Here is a 27135-nt window from a genome sequence, read left to right as displayed (position 1 = left end):
TCTCAAGGAAGCTTACCTTCATGTGCCTATAAGACTAAGTTGCACGAGCTGGAAATTCTCATTATCAGTTCTCTGCATTGCCCTTTGGCTTATCTACTGCGCCCAGAGTATTCACAAAGGTTCTGGCTCCAGTGATAGCTTACTTCAGGCTAAAAGGAATTCAAATCTATCCTTACTTGGACGATTGCCTGATTCTGGCTCAAGAAAAGGAAAACCTTCTACAGCATTTGGAATATGTCATAGCAGTGCTAAGATGCCTAGGGTATTCTGTGAACGAAATAAAGTCCAGTCTAGTACCCTCTCAAGACATGTGCTTTCTGGGTGTGAGACTGAATACAGCAGCCCAGATGGCCTTTTTAACCCCGGACAAACAAAAGAATCTTTCCAGTTACTTCCATCAACTATCTCTTCAGTCCGGGCTGACTGCAAGGACAGTCCTTCAAGCCTTAGGGTTCATGGCATCTATTCTGGTGCTTCCCAATGCCAAACTGCATATGAGGAAGCTACAATGGTATCTCAAAAATGTATGGACACAGCACTGCCAGGATTTGGACACTGTCATTCAAATAATACCTTGCATTGAAAGGAATTTTTGTGGTGGGCTCAGGAATGTCACCTAAACAAGGGAGACTCTGTGACCCGGCCAGAGGCGAGTCAAATCGACAGATGCCTCAGACATTGCTTGGGGAGCTCATCTAAATGGAAAGTGGATACAAGACAAGTGGCCTGCCAGACTACAGCATCTACATATCAACATGAAGGAGATGTTAGCGGTCCAGTTTGCATTAATGGCTTTCAAGAAGTTACTTCTTCCAGGGCAGGTGTTGATTCTAACAGACAACACAACTGTCATGTGGTACATCAACAAACAAGGGGGAACACATTCTTACCCATTGTGCAGGCAAGCAATGATTTTATGGGAGACTGCGCTAAGCTTGCAACTAACTCTTCAGGCAAGGTTTCTGCAGCACAGAACTCCTTAGCAGATGTGTTAAGCAGACAAATCATGGACCCCCACGAGTGGAAACTGGATCTCCATGTATTTCAAAAGTTGACAGTGTCCTGGGGAACTCCAGACATAGATCTGTTCGCTTCTCCACTAAACCACCAGCTGCCAAAGTTCTGCACAAAGAGGTTTCATCACACAGCTTGGAAAGTGGATGCTCTTTCTTTCAGTTGGAAAAATCTTCATGTGCCTCTTCTTCCAAAGGTGCTTCTAAAGGTCAGACAAGACAAGCCAAGAATGATTTTGATAGCTCCAGATTGGCCTCGGCAGCACTGGTACCCATTACTGTGGAGTCTGGTAAAGAAGCCCCATGGCCTTTACCCTTGATTCCACATCTGTTGTCTCAGAAGGACGGTCGCCTGCTCAATGTCAAGCTTTACTCTCTTCATCTAACAGCCTGGCATATTCTGTTTTAAAAGACAGCAGGTCTCAACTTCCTCAACAAGTTTTAAATGTGATTATGGAAGCCAGAAGACCTAGTACAAGGAAAGTAGAAAATGGAAGAGATTTTATTTTGGGCTGCAGCAAAGAATTTGGAGATTTCGGAGCCTAATTTGAGTGTGGCTCTTCAATATCTTACTGAGTTATTGGACAAAGGTTTGTCTTTCTCTTCCATTAAGATTCATGCTGCAGCAATTTCAGCTCACTATGATTGTGACCCACCATTGTTTTCACATCCTTTGTTCAAGCAATTTCTTAGAGGGAATATAAGACCCGAGCTCCTACTCCTGCTTGGGATCTCAATTTTGTGTTGGAGAAACTTACTCTACAACCTTTTGAGCCTGCAGCTACTGTTGATCTGAAATACTTGTCATGGAAGACTGCTTTTTTGTTGGCCATTACTTCTGCAAGAAGGGTTTCTGAGTTGCAGGCCCTTATGGCGGTTGAGCCTTTTTTGATTTTTCACAAGGATAGGGTATCATTACGTACAAATCCTTCCTTTATGCCTAAAGTGGTTTCTAGTGTGGCTTTAAACCAAACTATTCATTTACCTACATTTTATGCAGATCCCCAAAACAAAGGGGAAAAGATTTTGCATACTTTAGATGTACATAGGCAATTGCGTTATTATTTGAGCAGGACTAAGGATTTTAGGCAGTCTCAGCAGTTGTTTGTTTCTTTTGCTTTGAGTTCTCAGGGCAAGCCTGTGTCAAAACAAACTATTTCTAGGTGGATTGGGTTTTGCATTGCATTTTGTTATTCCCATCATGGCAAGGAGATTCCAGCTGGGATTAGGCCTCATTCCACTAGGGCTACTGCCACTTCAACAGCTTTTTATTTTGGAGGCAGCTACTTGGAGTTCAGTACATACTTTCTCTAAGCATTACCACCTTCCTCTCTACTCTAAGTCTAGGGCTGGTTTGCTACAGCCATTTTGCAAGGCATGTTATCAGCTCCTGCTTCTTTATGATTTGCCAGCCTCCCTTACCTCTGCTTTGGGATTCTAGTTAGGACTGCAGCAATGTGGAATGAAGAACATAGTACAGTTTTGTACCTACCATAAATGTAGATGTTCGAGGATCCACATTGCTGCAGTCCTCTGTGTTTAGGGGTGGTTGTGTAGGTGAGGTTATGTTCAGCTGAGTTTGTATATATTGTACATATTTCAGGTATGTTTGGTGTTTTTTTTGGGCCTTATCTTTTCAGGGTCTTCTGACATCTGGGGCAAGAAACTGGACAGCGGACTACCCAATAGTTAGGACTGCAGCAATGTGGATCCTCGAACATCTACATTTATGGTAGGTACAAAACTGTACTTTATGCTGTTTGTGTCAAATTCTCACTTTCAAAATAATTTCAGCAGTGACAGCTATATGCTCCTCCCGACTCTGGTATGCAGTTGATTGCACAGTTAGTGTCTCTGCATTCAAAAGGTAATGTGAGCAGATAGAAGAGAATGGAACTTACATAAAGGAAGCTGAAACTGAAATACAGTTGCAGGTATTTTGTTTAAATCCCCCTGATTTTGTGATGGCCTCAAAGTGCATCAAGCACATTACCTGAATTGGTGCTTCTGTTATAAGACCCAACATTGCCACAGCAGTGGTACCCAGTATCATACCATATCTAAAATTGTTACTGGCAGTGTGAGTGAATGACATGACCATTTATGCCTGCGTCATGCTCACTCCACCCAGTTAGGGGTTATCATCCCATTAAGTTCCCAGGCTATTCATACTGTGCTTACTCCTCAATTCATGTCTCCCATATCAAAGCAAGGAGTAGCAGTCCTAGAGGTCTTAGAATGCAAGATCATCCTCTTCCTGGAGGGGCTGGTTCCACATGCAGGGTCAGGTAAGATATTGCCAGGATCCCTTTGAACAAGGGTCGCAGTGAGGCTGTCTCAGGGTTAATGGACACAAATGAGCAAAAAACAGTGGTGGAAGAATTATCGGAGCTCATGAACAAAGCCATATAAATAGAAAAAAATGCCAAGTTTCAAGACGATCATTTTTATCAGCATGATTTTTATTAAACAACATTACAACTAATTTATAGTATTTTTCCCTTTATTTATAGTTAGGACTGTTCCATCTTTCCAAATGGACTCATTGCCATTCCCATCTCTTCTGTACCACATGCAGTTGCATTTGGTGATCAGAAAACGTCTGCACTGTTGTGACTGCATTAAGCAGAACTGTCAGTCATACTATCAGATGGTGTAGTGTGGTTTGTCAGTTGCATGGCCAAGACCACCCAGTGCTAGACATAATGGGACTAGTGCTGAGTAGTTAAACCAGACCTTATATCTGAGCAATTGTTGAGACATTCCATACACATGCGGCTGCATTGCACATGCTTAAGCATGTTACAGTGAAAGGTAGGATGTCCACTTTACCTACTTACTGTGCTTGTGCATTAGTAGGGACACTACCTTGTTGGGGGACTGAGCTCACTGCAAGGCCTCCCATTTCCCATTCCACTTCTGAAAATATTGGTTGACTGTCTGCTGCAGAATGCTGGAGTTCTGAACATCCTTAATGACCCAAGTTCTAGAAGGGGGGTTTTGGTAATAGAGGATCTGATTTAGTAGATGGACTGAGCAAACACCTGTGCTTCACCTATCGTGGGGAGGGGGTGATGACTGGTGAGGAAGGCTGTGGGAGAAGAAAAGGAGAGGCTATGCACAGTGTAAAACTTTGCACCGTCAATTAAAGAACAAACTTGCAGGTTCAAGGGCTTGGTTATATGTTTACAAGAAATATGATGTTTTTTCTCTACTGGACTACAGCCTGTAGTGAGTTCATAAAGATTATTTTACTTAAAAATATTCCAACTGGGAAGAGGGGATCCCCATGTACTGATAGGACTAGACACAGTTTGATCAAAAGGTAAGAAGCAGAGGTCCAGCTGACCAGGCAGGGGATGATGAAAAGTAAGGGAAATTAGTTCATTCTAGAACCACATCATTATGATGCAAAAGGTAGGCCTTTCTCCATTCAGTAAAGCATCATTAGCATTGGATTTTAACTTCTTTGCCTCATGGAGCACAGCTGAACTAATGCAGACTTTAAAATATATATTCACATTTCACGCTGCTGTGTAAATTTTTGATTAATTACTAATCGTAGATCATGATTATCTTCTGTGTGAGCAGATGTATTTTTGTGCAGTATTTAATGTTAGCATTTATTCAGCAGTGAGCACTATGTTGCTTATTTCCATTATTTCAACTCTGTTAGTTTTTTTAATTTAATTTTTTTCTTCTCACCTGATCACATGCTACCTCCATCTGTTTCCCTGCTCACCTAGCCCTGGATCATCTAGTGTCTCTTTTCCAGGTATCCTCAGGCTTGATCTCTTGCTGAAAGGAACTAACATAGTATTCAGCCCTTGAGTAAGCAGGATCCTATGGGTAGTTGGAAATGAGAAGCTGTGAGTCATTACATTTGCAGTAGTCGGTCATGTTCCCCAGGTGTTCAAAACAGCTAGTGTAGTGTCAGGCAATCTACACCACCCCCTGTTTTACCTTTACACTACTGTAAGGCGTCTAATCCCCAGCAGACTTTGCACACAAAATGGATACCCAAACTTTCCCCTTGGGGGTAGGAGGATTGCTGAGCAGCCACTTTACCTTATTCCCTAGCTAGGTACTTAAGACAAGTGACTTGAGTCCATTCCAAAAATCAAGTCAGTGATGGCATGACAGATGCCATGCTTCTGTGCAGGTGGCTGCTAATGATACTCATTTACTCCTGTTTTATTGGTCGATCAACATGTTTGTTAAATTTACAATTGTTTGGCACATGGGTAATATATTAACTACCAAGGCCTCCCTTTCTCTTGATTCTGCAAGAGGCTTACGTAGTCCAAGTCTGCCAAAACACGTAATTGTTTTTTCCCCCATCTCAGGAATGCTGACTGGTTAATTGACTTGCTCAAAGCTGCACAACTGGCAAACAAACGTTAAAGGCACCAAATCCTGGAATACAGAAATTTATTAATCGCTTGTAGCCTTGACTCTTTACATTAACTATCAAACTGAACATATAAAGACGTTTCCAGCAGATGGATTTCATTTTTTTTTTTTTAACACTGTCTTGGGCCTGATTTTTTAGAGACTGTTACATACATTTTGTTTATTCCGATTGGTTTGTGGCTAAAGCACAGATGGTTTTGGAGGGAATAGTTTACCACTGGCTTCAGGTTCCAGTGACCGCTCTCTGGGGCCCAGGCTATTTTGAGAGTAGCCCATTGTGACCCTTCACTGGATGGGTCCTTCCCCCTCCATAGAAGTAAGCTATCTGGCTACCAGAGCATGCCTTGCTCCCAAGACTGGGGAGGTGAGTTGGTGTCAGGGTTGGCCCATCAAAATGTATCTGACTGCAGAAACTAATAGGCATGCATGGCACCATACATGCTGAACAACACATCTATTGTCCACTTTCATAAATTCACAACCTCACATTCTGCTACACTGCTGCCTTGTCCGTGTTTCACATAGTAACTGTTTTGCTGAAAACATTAATATATAGATAGGAACCAGATAATCAACATAAATAAATCCCCTTTGCAATGTATCAGGGAGCTAGATTGAAAATACTGCCATACTTTCAGCGGTAATAGAACATGATGCAGAACAACCTTCCTCTTCTTCATCTGCAAGCCAGCCTTCAACCATCATAACTTCTCCATGATTTGGATTTTTGGAACGCTTTCGAGTCAGTCATGGGACTTGCTCCTGGTGATTGCTTGCATTCTTTAATTCAGAATGCTGTTGAAAACAGAATTTAGGTCTGCTCAGAATGTGCATCTATAGAGACATTTTATGCATAACTCTTAACTGTCCAGATTTTCACCTCGTATATTTGGCCTGTTCCTTGCAAAATGTTTTTTTTTTTTTTGGCAAATCACCGAGATGATCTGAGAATTGAAATCACTAAATAATGAAATACAGAAAAATGCATGCTAGAACACATCATGTTATTCTACCAAACATCTAAGTTTATACGAGCAATACTTAAAATGTGTCCTTATTTTTTGTACTTTGTCCCCTCATTCTGTCAGGCTTTGTCCAGATTTTTTGCGGTAGGAGGTTGTGAGGTATGATTTTTTTGTGATACTGCTGGACATGGGTTAAAAACTTATCACTGGCAAGTGATAGAATAACAAATGCAAATAGATAAAGGAAAGGTGATGCCTCCACAAGAACAGAAAATAAATATTGCTGTCAGGCAGTCATCTGGTGGGGAACTGGTGGGCACTCCTTGACTGGTAAGTCTGTGATTTCCATTATTTTGCACAGAGAGAGAGGGGGTGGCTGAGGGTAACTAAGTACCACTTGGACTAAAGCTACCCTTTTCACTTTTTCATATAAACCATGGACTATAATTAACCACATAATATATATTTGCATCTTTCAGTAGAACTGCACTACGTCCATTGCCTATGACCCTTAATTCATTTAAGTGCCTGTTTTTGATTCTGGACCTTCTACGTCCTCAAGTCTGCCCCCACTCTTTGCCAAAACATATGTAGTAGATAAGAAAAGAAAGAAATGTTTACTTTTTAAACATCTGGTGCTTGTACTACAAAATCAATGGGTAGGTACCATAATCCTTACATTGTACCTCTACCGCCCCCTCCAATCGCTAACCAGAAAGATGGTACTGTTTTACGGAGGGCCCAGATAAACTGATGTTGCCTCCCTCCTGGCAAATCAACATGTAAGTTAGAGGCTCTACATTGGATACAAGCAGAGAGAGGCATAAAATTTTGAGAATTAAAAATATTTTTCTAGAAATAATGAATTCATATCTCTCAACTACTATAACTTAAGCACAATGATGTAATTTTTAAATCAGACTTAACATTGTTGCTCCTATATTTACTGATCTGAGACTTGTTCAATGATATACAAATTAGTAAATATTGAAATAGGCCTATATAAAAATTCTGTATTACAGACAATATGGGTTATATATGAAGACTTTCTATTCCATAAATAAGAACATGTTCTGTTTTTGAAACCACTGCGATGACTTTTAAATGCCAGTGCTGTGATTTTAAATGATAAGAGTAATATACTTTCTGTTGGCATATTTTATGCATTTTAAGGTGTAGTCTTTATGTATTTTGATATGAACTGAGTAAACCATTTAACTGAAATCTTTAATGTGACATTTTCCTTTGCAGTGATTGTGTCTACAAGGATAAAGAAGGGAGCCCAGCTGTTCACACGTACACCATGGCATCTCGTACTGGACTACGCTTGCAGCTGATGCGGGAGCAGCTGCAGCAGGAGGAACAGCGGGAGCGTCAGCAGCAGGCAGCAATGCAGTTTGTGCACCAGCACATGACCATGGAGCACAGTCCTGCTGTCAGTGCCCCAGTTCATTTTAGCAACCCACCATCTGTGCCCATCGAGGTTTTAAAGGTACAGCAACCGATTGGTTCTGGAGTGATGTGATGCATTCTGCTTGCAACCACTCCGTGTACTGATTGCATGTAGTACTTTTTCTTGTCATGAAATAACTATAACACTGCGGTAACATTTTATGAGTGGCTATAGATTTGTGGGCACAAGCTGTAAAATGTTATTTTTGTAAGACCCGTCATTTGATCTTCTTGTTTGAAGAGAACACTATTCCTTTAAGGCTTTTTCCTCAAGTGTAAGTCACTAGAAGATATTTTATGGCAGAAAAAGTAAAGTAGATGTTATTATTATAATTTTGAAATTAGAAATGCAAAATGTATACCTATATACCAATTCAAGGGATGATTGTTTTTTATTCAGTACAACTACACTGCATTTTGTAGTACAGTGGACATGACAAATGCATCCACTTTTCTTAGGCAGTGTACTGGTAGAACGTAGCAGTGACAAAAGCATTTCCAGACATAAAGTAAATGGTATTTTTCCCCTTCAGCTTTACAAATTCCCAAAAGTTTGCAAACCACATACAATATGAAATAAGCACCGGTGCATGTAGAAGTGTGTTTCAAGAAACTTTTTAGCACCAAGTAAAGGTGGCTTCATAACCTGGAGCTGTTTGTCATTTTTGCTACCTCTGATTGAAAGATTAAGCATGCTTTTTTCTAGTATAAATGAGCAGCAAGTAAGAGAATGCAGAGGAGCCATTCCATGCAAATAAGGTAGCTGTCTTAATGGTGGCCCAGCTCTAGTGAATGGCAGTTCGCACTGCAGCTGTTGCAAATGAATAACTCAAGACATCCTAACTTTGGTCTCCACAAAGCTGGCTCTGCCAATCCTTAGAACTTTCACAGTTGTATACGGTAGAAGGGAAACGCTGATATGCTCAGAGAATTTCTGATGTTATGAGCGTGCTCTGCAGAGAAATTCTTGGCTGTTATGAGAACATGTTGATTTCCGCTAGACATGCAGCCATTCATACTAGGTTAAGGCTACATCATAACTAAAACAGACTCGTAGATTGGTGGTAGTCATAATCTAATATTGATGACTACTTAGACTTAAAAATTATACTGATTTCTTAACGGCAGCCCTTTGACCTGGACTTCATTCATCTACTGGTTTTCTTTCTCTACTCATTTCATTTATGATGAGCAGTTTCTATCCCACCTAACATGTACACACAGGCAGTTCTCTTGGGGTATTCCTAGGTGGTGCCTGTGCCAAGGGGTATCAGAGTACTCAATGGCTGTTAGACATCTACTATTCTTGCTTTAGAATTTGGCATTTCAGAGGCATGCAAATTTTGTCTGGCCTGTAAGCTGACAGTACACACATGTTCTAGTACTTGTAACAGTGGTTGGCCTAAAAACCCAGTTGCTAAATATGAAGGGTGAAGCAGATAGCTGTTTCAGTGCCATTCACCCCCACATTTGATCTTCTGATAACCTATTCCATCTTCAGACTGCAGTCTCAAGCACTGCATATAAGTTCATAGGTAAGTACTAGGCTAGCTGCCATTGGTGGCATTTTAAGCGTAGCCATTTTCCCCTTCTTGTGCGTGAAATAATCTATCCCATTTAGTTTGAGATTGGCCTTGCACATCCCATGGTACTAATTACATATTACCCCTCATGAAAATAACTGGGGTCATACCATAGATAATTCGAATGGACCCATGCATGAGATAAAGCATTTAGGAGCTGCATCTATCCTTTATTAGTACAGGGGGCAGTCCTGGGGTAAATTTTCTGTTTGTCATCCATAGATCTGTGTTACGCTTGAAAAAGGACAGAGATGTTAATAAGAAAATGGATATGGATAATCAGATTCCCTCCCAGCAGTGTGGCAGGCACAATATTTTTTTATAAATATATGTAATGAAAGTATTCATGTGGTGTTAAGACCTAGAGGAAAATCAGTAGCATATGAAGAAAAACAACCATCTATAAACTAAATCTACATTTTTGTTATTTTTTTTGGTGTTAAGAGAATGTGGTAGTTCATAGGAAGTACAGCAGGAGCAGCATTGTATGAAATACACAAAGATTTCCTTACAGACGAAAGGATTTGTAAGTAAGGTTTACAAAACTAGGAATTATGGAACTAGATAAAACATATCTAGTGGATCTGAAGGAAACTGGAGATCTGATGGTGAAATCACTGAATATTCTAGAAAAATGCAAGATAGGCAAATGTTTCCAAGTAATGGAGATAGTAAATTCTCTCTTAGGCAAAAATGATAATGAAAAAACAGCTAGAAAGTTGAGTCCAGGTAGCTTTACCTTCAAGATGGAATACTGAAAAATTACCTGGCTGAGAGTAATTCCTATATGTGACTGTGACCCTCTGAAGAAGGTTTGCCAGACATGCATCTTGAAATGTCTTACCATTAAGAAAGATGGATCAAGAAAATGTGATGTGTATGCCCTTGGAAGAATACTGACTTTGGTTATGAAAGAATTGGACAAAACTTGAGTGCGCAGAAGAAAGGACTTTGCTTAAGATAGAATTGGACAAAACGTGAGTGAAAATAAGGGGGGAAAAGTATGTTGCTTAAGAAAATGTCTAGACGGTAAATCAGATTGTATTGGTAAAGGTTACCTTTCACAAAGGAGGGAGGTATGTGACTGCTAGGGCAGCAGCAGGGTAAGTGCCAAGGTTTGCCAACATTTTCTCGTTTTCGTTTTGGAACATAACAGCTTCCTAGCTTTGTGTAGGCAAGACGTTTTGTGACAGGACAGGCACGTCCTACAGCATTATCAAATTAGGAAGGGTCATCAAAAACTGTAGAGTAGTCAAGGCTTTCCTAGCTGAAATTTAGTAGTATAAGATAATGTATTCTTAGGCAAAAGCAGGCCATAGAAGTTGCAGATCATTTCAAAAGGGAGGTAGATTGTGTGACTTCTATGTAAAGGTAGTGTTTTATGGTTAGTACAGTTAGAGACAGCATGGAAATGCAAAGTTTGATGAGTTGTGTAGGTACTTCTGTTAACATCTGAGGGAGGGGGGGGCAGTCATTCTGTTTAACACTGTACAGTTTCCAAAAGAAAAAAAAATATTGCACAGTTCCCCCATATCCATCTGGGATACAGCCAAGTCTGAAATGGATCAGAATAGAGCAACAAAGATGTTAAGAGGATTTCATCATAGGGTACATTAGGATAGGTTAAAAGATCCAAAAAAGAATTCCCTGAACAAGAGGATTGGAAGACACCCATACCTCTCGACCTCTAAGCACAAGAAATCTGGACAAAGCCAGAAATAATGGGGTGATAAAGGCCCAGAATCAGGGACAAATTTTAAATATTGCTCTTATAAAATTAGAAAGTTGCTAGAATGACAGGTTTTGCATTAGCTTGCATTTTCTGAAGTCAAATAGATATCATTGTTTAGTGCCATCAATCTTCATTAAATACCCCATAAACTACACATTTTAAAAGGATCAGACCACAAATGAGGCAAACATCTGGACAGTTTAGATGTATTGACACCATATTTAGCATGCCTAAACTCCATTTTATCAAATGAAAGGTTACCTCTGAGAGCTGGCAAACAGTGACAATTCAGTTTTGATGAAAGATGCTCATTCAGTCCAAGATTGCCAAAACATGTAATGGTTTCCTTTTTTTCCCCCCTGTGGTTTGACAGTCTCAGAGGTAATTGTTACAGAATTGTAACCGCTCTGATTTCTAGCATAGACCACTGGGCAGGGACTTTTCCATACTGCATAAGGCATGACTCTTGTCTGTTCATCACAGGTCCCAGATATTTTTTTCTCAGAAAAACAAAGTGGTAGAAACATGAACAATGGAATGCAAGTTAGAGACTCATTCAACTAGTTGTTTTATTTGAGTTGGAATAAACAAATCCAGTGAGAGAAAAATATTGTTATTGCATTCAAAATATATACCTGGACTAGAAAATTTACTGAGCTTAGAAACTGGTTAGACTAATTGTTAAAAAATAAACACACACACAGAACAGATGTTTGAAAAGTACAAGACCTGAAAACCCTCCCAGAGACTGTTAACAGTAAAACAGACTGGTAATTTAAACAATGCATGGTGCAAGTGGAGAATAATTCTGAATACAAGGAAATGCTGTACATGAAAATCAAATATCCAAGATGAAGTAGGAAGACTGTAACTTTTAGTCCTTTAACAGTCAAGCAGCATCTCTGTGCCATGCCTCTCAACCTCTTAGACCAGAGATTTTCAACCTTTTTCATGTCGCGGCATACTCAAAACTAATTGCAAAAATCTTGCGGCACACCAAAGATATATTTTCTGCCTGACGAAAAATAAGAATAATTTTGATTGATTTAGAAAATCTTCTTCTCTTTTTTTACTTGCATTTAATATTTAATGAGATATCTGAGCTTGACGTTGTTTTAGAATGTCTTTTGTGCGAGGCTGAATTTTGGACAGGCATACTCTTAAATCTTCATCCATGGTTTCCAGCCATAATATATTTTTTGTTCTTAATATTATTCATTGTTGAAAAGCTTGATTTGCACAAATATGACATGGAGAAAGGAAGAATTGCTTCTATTGCTTTTTTTGTAATCTAGGGAAATTCACTTTTAAGAGATAACCAGATTGAAGTAGTATCTGTTGTTGAATGTTTTAAGTTTTAATCCTCTCATTTCTTATCTCTGTCAACTCGTCCTCTTCTGTAATATTTAAATTTGCCAGTTTGCACACATTTAAGACAAATAGATCTCGTATCCAATACAAGGAAGGTATGTCAACTGAGGAAAATATTTTTCAGTGTTTATATCAGGTAATCTTAGTTTATAAAATTAGATCTATAAGATTTCCATCCAGTTCCCCCTTATTGTTAGCTCAAACATTTCTACTGCATTTTCTCTTCTCAAAGCATTAGTTTTTCTTTGAAAGCATTAATTTTCAGTGGAAGTAAAAATATTTTCACTATCTCCTTGCATACTTTTATTAAGCGTGTTCAAAGATTGAAACAAATCAGAAAGAAATGCAACCTTATTGCATTAAAGTTCATCACTGAGAAAATCAGCTAACTGAGATTGTTGAGTTGTCAAACAAAGTATAAAAAAAGTAAAAAAAAATCCTCTTTTAGTTCATAAAATCTTAGAATTTTATTTGTTTAGTTTACATTTGTTTACCGGGAAAGTCCGACACAGGTCCTCTTTCAGTGGAGGCCCGGCCAGAAAAGCTCCAGTTACAAGGATAATGTCAACATATACTGGCATATATAAAGTTCCAGTTACAGACATTTCATCAGTTTAATAAACATAGAGGATAACCATATTGATGACAAATAATGCAAAAGTAGAAGATATACATTTCATTTCTTGGAAAAAAGTCCCATCATAGCTCATATTGCTACAGTTGCAGTTGAAATAATAGACAGGGTTATACAAGTACAGATATAGCTGCTACAGGTGTGATTGAAATGATAGAGGGTTATAAACTTAACAGCTGATATTACTACTTCTTGTTATTTAAATAAAGAGGGAAAAAGATTGTTTGGGAAATCAGGAAGGCCTAATTAGGGGAGTAACAAGAACATAGCCAATTGTCCACTAGGTGTGATATGAGGAGCTTTTTGAATTGTGAAAGAGAGGTGTTAGATGTTACTGGGATTGGCAGCTTATTCAGAATTTTAGGAATATAGTTAAAGAAGAGAGATTTCCCAGATGAGTTGTTGGCTTTGGTGGTATCTAGAAGGTGTTGGTTACTGGAGTGAAGAGATTGTGCTGAGGTGTATGGTTGAATGAGTTTTTGGAGAGAAGGGGTTTTATCGGGTTGGTAGAGAATTTTGTGGACAAAGGTTAGTTGGTTAAGTATAGAAACTTTGTTAATTCGAGCCAATTAAGCTGTTTAAGTGCTGTTCAGTTATGTCATCTGTATAAAGCTCCAGTGGCAAATCTTGCTGTTTTGTTATAGCAAGATTTCAGTTGGCTTAGATCCATTTTGTGGAGCTTGGTTAATACTAGGGAGGCATAGAGGAGGGTTGATGGGAGGTATGTGCGGGCTATGGTAACTTTCATGTTATTTGTAAGAAATTGTCTCTATATAGGAGACCTATTTTCTTGTGAACTTTTTTGCAACCCAATTTAATAAATTTGGGTTATGTGAATATCGAATTTCAGGTTATCAATTTCTACCCCGAGCAGTTTAGTGTGAGTGCTTGGGGTGATCATAGTTTTGTTCCTAGAGAAGATATTAAAAGACTGGGAAGACGAGAGGAATCTGGTTGGGCTAAAAAGAAGGAACTTTGTTCCTTTGGGATTTATAATTAGCTGGGACTTAGTGAGCCTGGTTTCTACTGACAAAAAGGAATCTTGGGTTTTGGTGTGGAGGTCTTCTAGTATGTGGGCAGCACATATTACGGTGGACTCAGCGTTTCTGTATTGTACTACAGAGGCTTGTGGTGTTGTGGTCCTGAGGTGGTTAATGAATAGACAGAATAGTAGTAGTCCAAGGATTGAGCCTTGTGGAACCCCTAAGGAGACTGGAAGAAGAGGAGGGAGTTGGTGTTGCTATTGGATGGCTTGCAGTCATCCTGTTAGCTTTTAAATCGTGTAATAGTGGAATTGCTGAAGTTTAGAGAAGAGAGAAAATTGATGAGTTTATTGTGATTGGCCATGTCAAAGGCCTTGGATAAGTCTAAAAATATGGCTGATAGAAATTATCCTTTGTTTCTATGGTTGGTTAACAGTGTTAGTATTGGATAGCAGTGCTGTAGTGGTGCTGTGAAAGGGAATGAAGCCATGTTGGGTGTTTGATAGTAGTTTGTGTGTGAGAAGGTAGTCCATTAGCTGGGTGTGCATGACTCTTTCTAGTATTTTGGATAAGGGAGATAGAATGGCAATTGGCCGATAATTGGTGAGTTCAGTGGAATTATTTCCCTTGTGTAGTGGTAGAATGTGGGAGGTTTTCCATGTTATGGGTACCTGGCTTTCAGATATTGAACAGTTTGAGTATGGCTACTTGGTAAGCTATTACTTCAGCTGCATTTTGTATAAATTGTGCTGGAAGGTTGTCATTGGCTAGAGTTGTTGGTTTAAGTTTTTGAAGTAGTTTTTTTTTTACAGTTATTACAGATATTTGGGTGTAGGTTGAAGTGGGAGGGGTAGTCTTGGGATTTGGTGCTGTTCTGGGGGGAAAGAGAGGTAGGGATACTGTCAAAGTCTTGAATTTGCTAGGGAATGTATAGTTTCTGTGAAGAATTTATTAAATTGGGTTGCAATATTATCAGAATTGGTGGTGGTTGTTGGGGCAGGGCTGGTGGATTTACCTGGTTGAAGTACAAGTGCTACCCAGAATTTTTTTTTGGGGGGGGGGTTGTACATTTATTTTAGATGTTTTGGTGATAGTTGATTTTGTCTAATTTTATTATGTTTTTGTTTAATTTCTGATGTTCTAAAGATGTTTGCTTAGTTGTTTGTGTTTTGTTTTATTTTAAATTGTTGTCAGGCTTTGTCTCTAGCCTTGAGTAGGGATCTACATTATTTAGTTAGCCAGAGTTGCATACTTAGATTTCCCTCTGATAGTTCTAGATGGAGCATGGGAGTTTAGTATGTCTAAGAATGTGTTGTTGAATGAGTTAACTGCGTCATCAAGAGGTAACTGTTTGAGAGATTCCCAGTTACAACTATTTATAGAGTGGTGATGAAGCTATTTAAGTTGAATTTTTTTTTCTGATTAAGCGGAAGGTAGGTTGGATGACTTGGTGAGTCTGAGGCCTAAGAAGAAGGTTGGCTGATGGTCACTTAAACTGTCAGAAAACCCGATTGAGATCCCCGAGAGGGGTTGCTAACTAAAATCTAGTCAAGAATTGACCGTCTTTTGGAAGATTTATCAGTCCTTGTATTGATGAGTTGAGTAAGCCCATGAAGGTTTATGTGGGAAGATGGATTTTTTGAGGAGCAGTTTAGCCAATCTATATTGAAGCCTCCCATCGAAATTGTTTCTTGTCGGAGAGAATTGGATATCCAGAGTAGCATGTTTTCCAGAGTGGGGATATTGTTTCAAGTTGGGCTATAACCACAAATAATGTGTTTTTAGGAGTAATTTTTAGTTTGGCAAAGATAAGTTCAGTGTTGTCAAATTCAAGAATGCTTGTCTACATGGCCTAGAATTAGGTGATTTTTAAATAATATAGCTACTCCTCCACCCTTTCTGGATTTCATGTCTTTTTGTATGATTATTGTAGTCTGTGGCTTTTATTTCATTGCTGTTAATATTGTATGGGATGTTGTTAACTTCTGTATGGAATAACAACTGCATGTGAGAAGCCTCCATTGGGGAACATAGTGCTGCAAACAATCATGATTGTAACGGTCTGCTTTTTATACAAGTGACAATTGTGACATTCTCGTCTAGTACTTTTTTCAGCTCAGGTACCAATGATTTTGATGCTAGTACTTCTCTGTGGAGAAAACAAATAATTCTAGGATTCTTTTTTGAGCCAGTGTAACAAATCCTTTTATACTTCATGGCATATAGCGGGCACCATCCGTACAAATACTGATGCAGGACAAGTTATGTCAATTGCTAGTGCCTCAACCAGTAGGGGGGCTATTGTCCTTGATCGCAGTCAGGATGGCAGCATTGTGTTTTCTACCCATGTGCATTCAGGCTAGTCAGAGCATCTGTGCCACAGTACTTCGACTCCGTGATAATTTATTCTTGTATTTATTTACTTCAAAATAAAATGGAGGCAAAGTGGCTTTTGGTGGATTGTGGATGGACATTTTCAGTGGCAGCAACAGCAGGAGAGTGACATAATCCTTAAGTTTTAAAAGGCTATCGTTTTAAAAAAATCTTGTGGCACACCTGTTGACCTCTCAAGGCACACTGGTTGAAAAACCCTTCGACCAATAAATCTGGAGAAAGACAGCAAAATAGGGACAGTTTTAAAATAGTACTCTTACAAAACTTAGAAAGGTGATGAAATAACATATTTTGCATTAGCATGAATTTTCAGAAGGGTATAAAGTCTGAAGCTCAAATGTCTCTCATTATTTTCTGACTTCAATTCTCAATGATTTGCCAGTGATTTACCATAAAATTAAAACTGTATGAGGAACAGACCAAAAATATGAGGCAAAAATCTGGACAGTTGAGAGGTATGCCCTGTGTCAGTGAATTGAAACCCTAATGCTGCAAACTCTGGAGCGAAGTGTTTGTGCAATCTGGATTCATTTGTATTGAGTGTGATCCTAAACTTCTGGGTCCTTTACATCCACCACAAGGGTATAATTCATACAGCCTGTCACTTACTTCTCCTATACTTATGCTAGCTGGAGAGTATGTCTAGCACCAGTTTGCTTCTTACATTTTGCAGCAGTGCAGCCTGTGACATTTTAGTTTTATTGTTATTTTTACTTGGGTGACAGGACAAATCTCCCTTGCAAAGTACAGGGTCACTGCAGATGGTGGCATATCTCGCTCTATACAGAACTTAAGAAAATGGATGCTAGACCCCCTGTATTCTATGTTTTTAGAACTGAAAAATGTACATTTTCTGTATTTGTAACATGCTTTCTTGGAATAGCATGATATTGTAAATGTGGGATTGTTTGTGTAGCATTGTTCACGTGAACTTTGGAGTGCCATAGCGCACAAATGGCTTAGGTGAACAGCCTGGCATGAATTCTGAAGTAGCTTTATGCAGTTTTACAGTTGCAGCTACAGAAATTTTTGTAGCAGTGCATCTGCTACTTTGCCTTTACTGAAATTAATTAATGCTGGTTCTGTCTTTCAGTTATTCTTTGCTATAGGAATGTTTTGTATACACCAGGTACAAATGGTTTACTGGCAACATGTACTGCTAACCATGCATATACTCCACAAACCCCACATGATAGAAGTGTTTGGCTACAGTATGTGGCCCTGTAACTGCCTGAATGTATGCAAGAAAGTCAAGAAAGTGACTGACTTGTTGCAAACATGTTATAAATGGTGCAGCATCTAGGCTGTAAAGATTTCTTGAGCAGACGTACATATGCTTATTTCATTTTTGTTGTCTGGGGTAGTTTCAGTAGGCATGGCCTGTTTTCAGTGGTGTTATGAGGTGTTCATACTGACTAGGGCTGATTTGGCCAGGACTGTTTTTGTATGTTGGATATGTGTATAATTGATTAGTTTGTTTCAGATGGATGTTATGACTTTAGTATGTTTTTGTGAGCACCACTGGCTCTACATCCAGTTATCGCCTCACAGTAGCAAGGAGTTCATTTGTTTTTGTGTGTGCTAAGGGAAAAGTTAGATGGATTCTCCTGTGACCATGCTACAGGCACAATTGTAACTGTTTCGGTCTCATCCCATATGAATCACAAATAGACCTATCTTCTGAGGTGCTATGAATGTTCTGAGTGAAAACTGATAATTATAGTTGGTATGCCACTAATCCAAACAACGTGCTTTGGAATACGCACATAGTTGGCGCATGTACATCTCTTTGCTTTTTGTGGTCTATTTGCACATGCAGTATGCATTCAGCTGCTTGAACCCACTTCCAGCATCATTCTTTAACTAATGGCTTCCCGAGGGAATCGGAGTGGCCACTAGAGCCAACAGTAGTTGTTGCGTGTATGATACTCCTAAGGGAGGAGTGGACACACAGTGAAGACACAAAAGCCTCTTGTCAGCTTGTAGGCACAGCTTCCTGGCAGATGTCTCAGGCAACAGACATTCTCACAAGTGTATTTCATGAAAAGTATGTTCTAGGAAGACTTCATTTGTGATGAACATGTAACACTTTTCTTGAATTTGAATATTACATCCCCCATAGTGGTGCATCATGCTTCTTCAGTTTTTCTGGTCTCAAGTGAGTAACACAATAGGATGACTCTGGGGACTGCATTGTTAGGCTGGTGTGCATGCTGACACCAAACATTGCCCCAGTTCTTACAGCAAGACTGGCAAAAAGAGACTTGATTCTGTATCACTGTCTGGGCAGACTTGATTCTGTATCATCGTCTGGCAGACTTGATTCTGTATCATTGTCTGGGCAGACTTGATTCTGTATCATTGTCTGGGCAGACTTGATTCTGTATCATTGTCTGGGCAGACTTGATTCTGTATCATTGTCTGGGCAGACTTGATTCTGTATCATCGTGTGGGCAGACTTGATTCTGTATCATTGTCTGGGCAGACTTGATTCTGTATCATCGTGTGGGCAGACTTGATTCTGTATCATTGTCTGGGCAGACTTGATTCTGTATCACTGTCTAGGCAGACTTGATTCTGTATCATCGTGTGGGCAGACTTGATTCTGTATCATTGTCTGGGCAGACTTGATTCTGTATCACTGTCTGGGCAGACTTGATTCTGTATCACTGTCTAGGCAGGCTTGATTCTGTATCATCGTGTGGGCAGGCTTGATTCTGTATCACTGTCTGGCCAGACTTGATTCTGCATCACTGTCTGGGCAGACTTGATTCTGCATCACTGTCTGGCCAGACTTGATTCTGTATCACTGTCTGGGCAGACTTGATTCTGTATCACTGTCTGGGCAGACTTGATTCTGTATCACTGTCTGGGCAGACTTGATTCTGTATCACTGTCTGGGCAGACTTGATTCTGTATCATCGTCTGGCAGACTTGATTCTGTATCACTGTCTGGGCAGACTTGATTCTGCATCACTGTCTGGGCAGACTTGATTCTGCATCACTGTCTGGGCAGACTTCATTATGTATCACTGTCTGGGTAGGGCATCTGCAATTATTTCTAAGTATGCATTTGAGAATGACGGCATGGTGTTGGACGGGGAATGGAGAAGGAAGGCTTAAGTTTCCCATGAGTAGCTCTGTCAGTGGGGTTGACTGGAAAGATTTTTTTGTCTGGTATTTCATAGTGGAGCCTTTCAAAATGCAGCAGTTGGCCAACTGCTGCCTAAGCCATACCCATGATAGGTAGCCATCAAGTAAAGTGTGCATTAAGTAGTGAAAGCATTACACGTCAGCAGTTAGAGACGGAGGAAATACGGCAGCATCTTTGAGGATGACATGACAGATCTCTGGCACATAATGAAGGAGTGAGCCAGACAAGCATCGCAGATGAGCATTAGAACTGGGAAGTAGGGAGCCCCCTACCATATCTTCATCATGAATGAGCTAAATTAGTATTCTGAGGAAGACTGCATACAGGGGATAAAGCTGAGATAGTAAGTCATCTTGGACTCATTCCTGTGAAGTGTACCTGCAGCTGACTGATGAAAATAGTAATGCCTATTTAGAGATAAAAGGACTACAGCCTAGGCTCAGACTGATGGGTAGGGAAACTATTCTCAATAAATGGTGCAAAAGTGGAAGTGAGTGCACAGAAACCTAACTGAGATCCATGAAGTGTATGTGTGTGTGTGTGTGTGTGTGTGTGTGTGTGTGTGTGTGTGTGTGTGTGTGTGTATAGGGAGTCAAGATGATCAGCCAAGCTAAACAACTTTCTGTCATCAGAATGGCGACATTGGAGAGTGGCCTGTCTTCTATTTGTTATGGCTTTAGAGGTTGAAAAATTGAAGAGAACATTAGGACCCAGATGATGCTTACCTGTAAGGTAAAAAATGTTGTTCCTTTAAATTAAAATGACGCTAATTGTATTGAATATAAAATGCACGATTTGACCAATATTTCATAGTGATATGATTTCAGTTACTCATCATCATGGTGACCTTTGTAATACAATCATTTATTATTCCACTTCACTTCATGTTCTTCCTGATCGGAAACGTTATCTTTTCACATTACTGAATGTTGATAATATTCACTTTTAATATTATTAGAAAATAACAATAAATGGTTTAAAGGGCTACTTTAGACCTTAAACTGAGAAAGCATTTTTCTATTATATCCAATCTTTTCTGCAGTATTACTGTTCCCTGCAATAGCCTAAATGATTGATTGTCATTTCATAATTAGTTGTACCCCAAAATGGCATGATGTGGCTGACATTTTGTTTGACAGCCAGGGTTTTTGTACCCCAAATGTACCTTTGTGTGGACAAATACTTTTACGTACTACATTTTTTGGCTGTCACAGGCAAGTGTGATCTTGTCTTTTGTAGTGGAATCCTTTGATTTTTGCTTGTAGCCAAGTCTTTTACATCACTGTAAGGGTAGTAAATTTGTCTCTTTGTTCAGAGTGGAAATTGTAGTGCCAGGTTACATTGTCTAACTGAACTGTGAAGCTGTTCTTCACTAATTTGTAATTTATACACACAAAAAAGACCATCTCTGTTGTTATTATCTAGGTTTTGGTCTTCTCATTGACCTTGTAGCTAGAAACAGCGGCATACTTAATTATTTAAAGTTATAAGGTCTGCAATGCTTGGCTGTGGTTATAATGTCTGAGATGCAGTTACCCTTTCCTAATGTAAACTGTCTGCATAATACCATAGATGTGACAAGTACGAGTAGCAAATATGAGATTTCAAAGGAAGCCACAGTTATATGCTAAGAAACCCCTTAAGCCATTTCACAAAGAAACCATTACAGAGAAAGTAATACTTAAATCATTGTTTTTGTTTTATGTAGGTATATCACAACTAGATGAAATGATGTTCATGTGCATTTTTTCCTTTATTTTAGATTCACTGATGCCTGGAGACATACATATATTATTATTTTTGTTCATTATTTCTAATTTCTTGAATCAGGTCCAAACATACTTGGAGAATCCTACCAAATACCACCTTCAGGAGTCACAGCGACAACAAGTGAAACAATACTTGTCCACTACACTTGCCAGTAAGTGTACCATACAGGCCCTTTCTATGGGACATGTACCTCAATGTGCGGCATCCTCTCCAGGTGTTAGAGTGAAGCATGTGGTGTCTGCCACAGGAAACAGTGCACCTAACAGTCCAAGCACCAGGCTGAACCATGAAGGAAATGCAGCACGAGAGGTAAGTGATCTGAGACAAGATGCAGGTTGAACATGGGGAAAAACTGGATTTGTTAATTTGCCGTTTTTTTGTCCCTACTTCTTGCCATTTCCCCTTCCAAGCAATAGACCCATTCATTTCCCATCAATGGGGAGAGAGTCATCGGGGAGAGGCCATCATTCATGTAGCCATCAGGGGTGATTTGGCTTTTTGCCTGTTAATCCTAACCACCAACATGCACTCAGTCAAGCATAGGGGAATTGGTGCAACATACTGACAGTGAAGGCTGTCCTCTCACATCAGCAGCCCCACCCTTGGCAAGCACAATTTGTGCCCACCCTCCACTTTAGAAATCTCAGTTACTTTGTGTGAATTGGAGTGCATATAACCCTCCCCATTCTCAACCCTAATTGAAGAGGTGAGCAGGCAATATGCCCGTTTACCTCTCCCGCTCCCTTCCTGGCTTCTTCAGTGGCAGTGCCACTAATCAGACCATATCATCTGGGTCACGGTAAGGGCTCCATCCCTCTGTGCCATGGAAACAGGCAGGCTTATTTATTTTATTTATATTAGTTGATCAGGGTAGAACATGAATCCTTGTGATCCTATTTAAGGTTTAACCCAGAAAAACACAGACTTGTAAATAAGTGGAAATGCATACAAGATGTAAGTATTTACAAAAAATGGCAAGAAAGGCTCGAGTACTCTTGACAGACAACTAGAAGACTACAGCAAAAAACATTGATAAGCAGGCATACCAGTACAAAGCTACACACTTTACCTCAATACAGCTGGATGATGCCTGTAAGTGCTTTTGCAGTTGCATCCAACTGACCCCTCTAGGTGTGAAGTATTGCTTGTCTCTAGGTGTGAAGTATTGCTTGTTCATATTTGCATTAATAATTTTAAAACCAAGCTACATACAAATTATTAAAAATAAAACTTACACAATGGGAAACATAATTCTGTTGATATTTGACCTCTTTCTGATGCAGGTAAAGACAAATTAGTTGCTAATTATTTCATATTTATTTTATATTGTCATTGATTTTCAAGCTTTCCTAAATTTCTTGATCAAGTAGCACAGATAGAACTGCTTAGCCTCCTGTGAAAGCTCTCCGCTGGATGAACAAAATGCTACTGGCAGTATGTGTGTAATTTGAGTGGTTACTGAGAGATTTTACGTTGTTTACAAGATATTATAAATATAATAGTTACTAAGTTTACTGTGACTTATATAATTCAGTTTAAAACCTAGAACCTAAAGAACAGTACCCACTATAAAAGTAGTTTGCGCTGACGTTTGCCATTTACACTTCTTTAGTAACCACTTGGTTCCAGAGATATGAACATTTATTTGAAATGTGTGAGCACAATGTAATTCTATCAAAAAGCTTAGACTCCTCCCATTGGTGGTTACAGTGCAAACTTCCAGACCTCTTTTGGAGGGAATGAGTTAAATTATATGACTGCGAACGTTTGAATGAATAAGGCATATAATAAAATTGTGTATAATTTAGAGCAAGACATGTAATGGAGAGCTGAAAGATGAAAGAATGTAATTTTGTTAGTTTTTTTGAAGTATTTTTACCTGGTATTTTTCCTGTTTGTCTAAAATCTTACCAGCTTGACATCTAGACTGGCATAGTTCACCCTCAGTGTTTGTGATTGGCATACATATTAAATTCTGTGGTGTCTGTCTGTGCTTAGCTCATTGGTACAGTGCATTTGAGCCCATCCAGCCTTCCACAACCACTTTTTCCCACTTTTGCATATGGGCTCGGGGAGTCACTTCAACAGTGACAATCATCTGGAGCCAAGGTTGAGGCTACTACTAGAAGACTGTATATGAATGCTATAAATGTTGCTGTGCATGCCTTAATGACTGTTGTCCACACTAACAACCTTTTACCATCGTTTGGCACCCTTAATATGTAACAAGGTTCAATCCTGGGTCCTGTTCTGTTGTCATTATTTATTAGTGATCAGAAAAATGACTTCCCATCCCTTGATATATCATACTATATGTAGATAACATCCCTCTATTACAAGCCAGTAAATACCCCTCTAATCTCCAGAACAAACTACAACAGTCTATCAAAGCTCTGTATCTTGGCTGATTGCAGTCACCTTATAATTCACTACAAAAAAAATAAGCTAATGCTATTTACAAATACTCCCTCATTTACTTCTTATTAACATCACTGAAGAGCACATCAATGTCGTTCTCATCGCTTCTGAATACAAATACCTAGGACGTAACTGTGACACTTCTCTAACTTTTTCAGATAACATAGATAAAGTCAGTAACACAGTACTCACTCAACCTAAACTTTGCTAATGTGTATCTTTTGTTTACTTTCTCCTTCAGCCTGCTTTTCCCTAGCCAAAAATGATGCCCTCCTGAATTGAAATACAGTCTTCCTCTGGTTACCTTTTACTCAGCACAAAAATCTCAAACTTCAGATAACAGAAAATAAAACTTGCAGATTTGCCCTCCTTGCCAATAACAGATTTCACCATTGCAAACCCCTACAATGTCTAAAATTGCTTTCAGTCACCAAAAAGTCAACTTATTTCCTAGGCACTCATTCACAAAGTGCTAAGCAGTGACTGCTGTATAACTCTGAGATGGAAAACTACCCATTCAAGACCAGGTTTACTCCCTAAGAAGTACCCAGGAGAAAGCTATCCCATTAAGGAGACCTCCATATAAACCGCTACTGGAAAATGTGTCTTCTGCCGACTAAGGCCCACAGTATGGAACAGACTTCCAAATCCTGAAATCTCTCATAGAGTTTAAAATGCCTTCTATGAACACTTGCACAAGAAATTATAGTATAAGTGCTTTAGGGACAATGGCTAACCTCACCATTTGCTATCTGACTGCATACTACCTCCAGCAAGGTAGTCACTGAGAAATGTTGAATTCTAACAGCATGCTACCGATAAAACATGGCGGTCTTTCCTGTCTTGTTATCCTAAATGTTGCCTTGCTTGTTTCTTTACATGTTGACATTCCAAATGAACTTTATGTATGAATTGTAAATATTGCAAACAACTTTGGTTCTACTGTTAACTGTATTTCTGCAATGTTTCTCTTTACATATGACTGTATAACAAGGCATAAGGATCTGTAACATGCATGTTTATTCAAAGACACTTCAGAAAAGAAAAACATTAGATTTTGCATTTGTTCTTGTATATGGTGTACTTCTTTTTTGGGCTGTGGCTGAAAAGGGCCTTCAGACCAGCCCACCTACCCATTACCAGATTATAAATAAACATATATATATAAGCTAGAAGCACTATATCAGTTTAATAAGTGACTTCCTTCTACTAAGCCTAAATATTAGAAGTATATCCAACAACGTCCATGAACTCCATGCCACCATAGACTTGTACTCCCCAGATATAGTCATCCTGACAGAAACCTGGCTAAAACCTCACATTACCAGTGAGCAAATACTCCCTACAGGTTACAGCATACTAAGAGTAGACCGGCTAAACAAGAAAGGAGGCAGTGTAGCTATAATATTTAAACAGTATCTAAACATCCAGATCTTAAAATCATCAGCTCCACAAATAGGCAATGAAGAAATAATATATACCAACCTCAAAATAAACCAAAACAAAACCATCAACATAATCAGATGCTACTTCCCACCTGGCCAAAACATCCCTCCACTAGAAAACCACCTCAGATGGTCTACCCACCATCTCCCCCAAGAAACTATCATTTTAGGTGATTTCAATATTGACTGGCAATCCTGTTCTGGCAACCATCCAACCCATCATGTAAACCTTCATGGCTTCACCCAACTAGTCCAGTCACCAACCAGGATAAATAAAAACTCCAGCAAGCACACTAACCTGGATTGGATACTAGTCAGTAAGAGCCCCCAGTCATATATAACAGGCTGCTTATCAGATAGCCTCAGTGATCACTCCCCAACATTCCTACTCAAAAAAATACCTGTACCAAGCTAAACCTGTCATCTACCATCAAATATGTAAGAAACTAAATTTTAACCCACTCACATTCATCTCATCCCTCAAAGAATGTAACTGGCATCCTCTAAAGTACCTCAGTCTTGATGATGCAGTTGAATTTTTTAATACTACCTTCCTGAACATCCTTAATTACCATGCCCCCATAAGACTTTCCAGAACCAAACACAACCCTCCCCATGGCTACAGAAAACCACTAAGTCAGAAATGAAAAACAGGGATAAAGCCTGGGAGCACTGGTGCAAAACCAAAACCCCCTCAACTAGACAGAAATTCCTAGAACTATGCAATAGAGTCAAAAAGCTAATAAAACAGGACAAATTCCAGTACTACCAGTCTGCCCTAGACTCCTCACAACACAGCCCCAAACAATTCTGGTCCTCCATAAACTCTATCCTCCACCCAGGTAAAGTCAGTACTCCTCCTCCTCTAACATCCCTCACTCCTCAGAAAATATCACTACCTCATTCAACACACACTTCACACAAACCATACTATCACTAGCTAAACAACACAACCCCCCTCCCCTTCAACCCACACCTTCAACTACTAATCTCCCCACTACCTTCTCTTTTTCTCCTGTACCTACCTCCAACATAAAAAAATAAACTCTTAACTAAACTTAAGCCCACCAAATTAGCAGCAGACAACCTCCCAAGTGGATACCTACAAATCGCAGCTGATGCTCTGGCCTACCCAGTATCCATCTTGATTAACAGATCAGAAAGTTACGTTCCCACACTGTGGAAAGTATCACACATAATTCCCCTCCACAACGTGGACCCTCCACAGAACTAACCAATTACTGCCCCATAGCTATTCTCTCGCCACTCTCCAAAATACTGGAGAGATGCATACACACTCAGGTCTCAGACTACCTCCTTACTAACAACCTCCTTTCCAATTTCCGACCAAACCATAGCACCACCACTGCCTTACTCTCCTTTACTAACACTATCCTTTAGCATAAAAACAATGGCTATCTCTCCTCTGCTACTTTCCTAGACCTATCTAAAGCATTTGACATGGTCCCACACAAACAACTCATCTCTGTCCTCAATAGCCTATCCTTCTGTCAGTCAGTCACCAACTGGTTTCAGAGTTACCTGTCTGACCGCCAACAATCCGTTGTATGGCAGAATTACATATCTCCCCAACTACCTGTCACCATAAGGGTTCCCCAAGGATCCATCCTTGGACCCCTACTCTTCTCTGTTTTCACCAATAATCTAGCCTCTGCCACCAAACATGGCACACTCATACAATACGCAGATGACTCAACCATCATCTTCTCAGCCCAGTCCTACCCAAACTGCAAAAAGTCACACAGGAAGCCTTTTCCTCTGTTGAAACTTGGTTATCCGATGCCCAG

General features: G+C 39.5%; 1 protein-coding gene across 6 annotated transcripts in view; it reads left to right on the top strand.

The window, feature by feature from the left end:
* The window catches only part of TFEB (transcription factor EB), a 1305476-nt gene that overhangs the window by 1123308 nt on the left and 155033 nt on the right, over positions 1-27135 (top strand). For all 6 annotated transcript variants that reach the window (XM_044076758.1, XM_044076756.1, XM_044076757.1 and 3 more), the window contains 2 exons: positions 7643-7883; positions 21525-21773. In XM_044076758.1, the coding sequence (XP_043932693.1) occupies positions 7695-7883; positions 21525-21773 (438 nt within the window). In that variant the 5' untranslated portion in view covers positions 7643-7694. The remainder of the gene's footprint in view (positions 1-7642; positions 7884-21524; positions 21774-27135) is intronic.

This window comes from Protopterus annectens, chromosome 7.part0, assembly GCF_019279795.1.
Source record: "Protopterus annectens isolate FY-2018-M chromosome 7.part0, PAN1.0, whole genome shotgun sequence".
Lineage (NCBI taxonomy): Eukaryota > Metazoa > Chordata > Ceratodontiformes > Protopteridae > Protopterus > Protopterus annectens.
The sequence above is the reverse complement of the archived record's forward strand: the minus strand, read 5'-3'. Positions and strand labels throughout refer to the sequence as shown.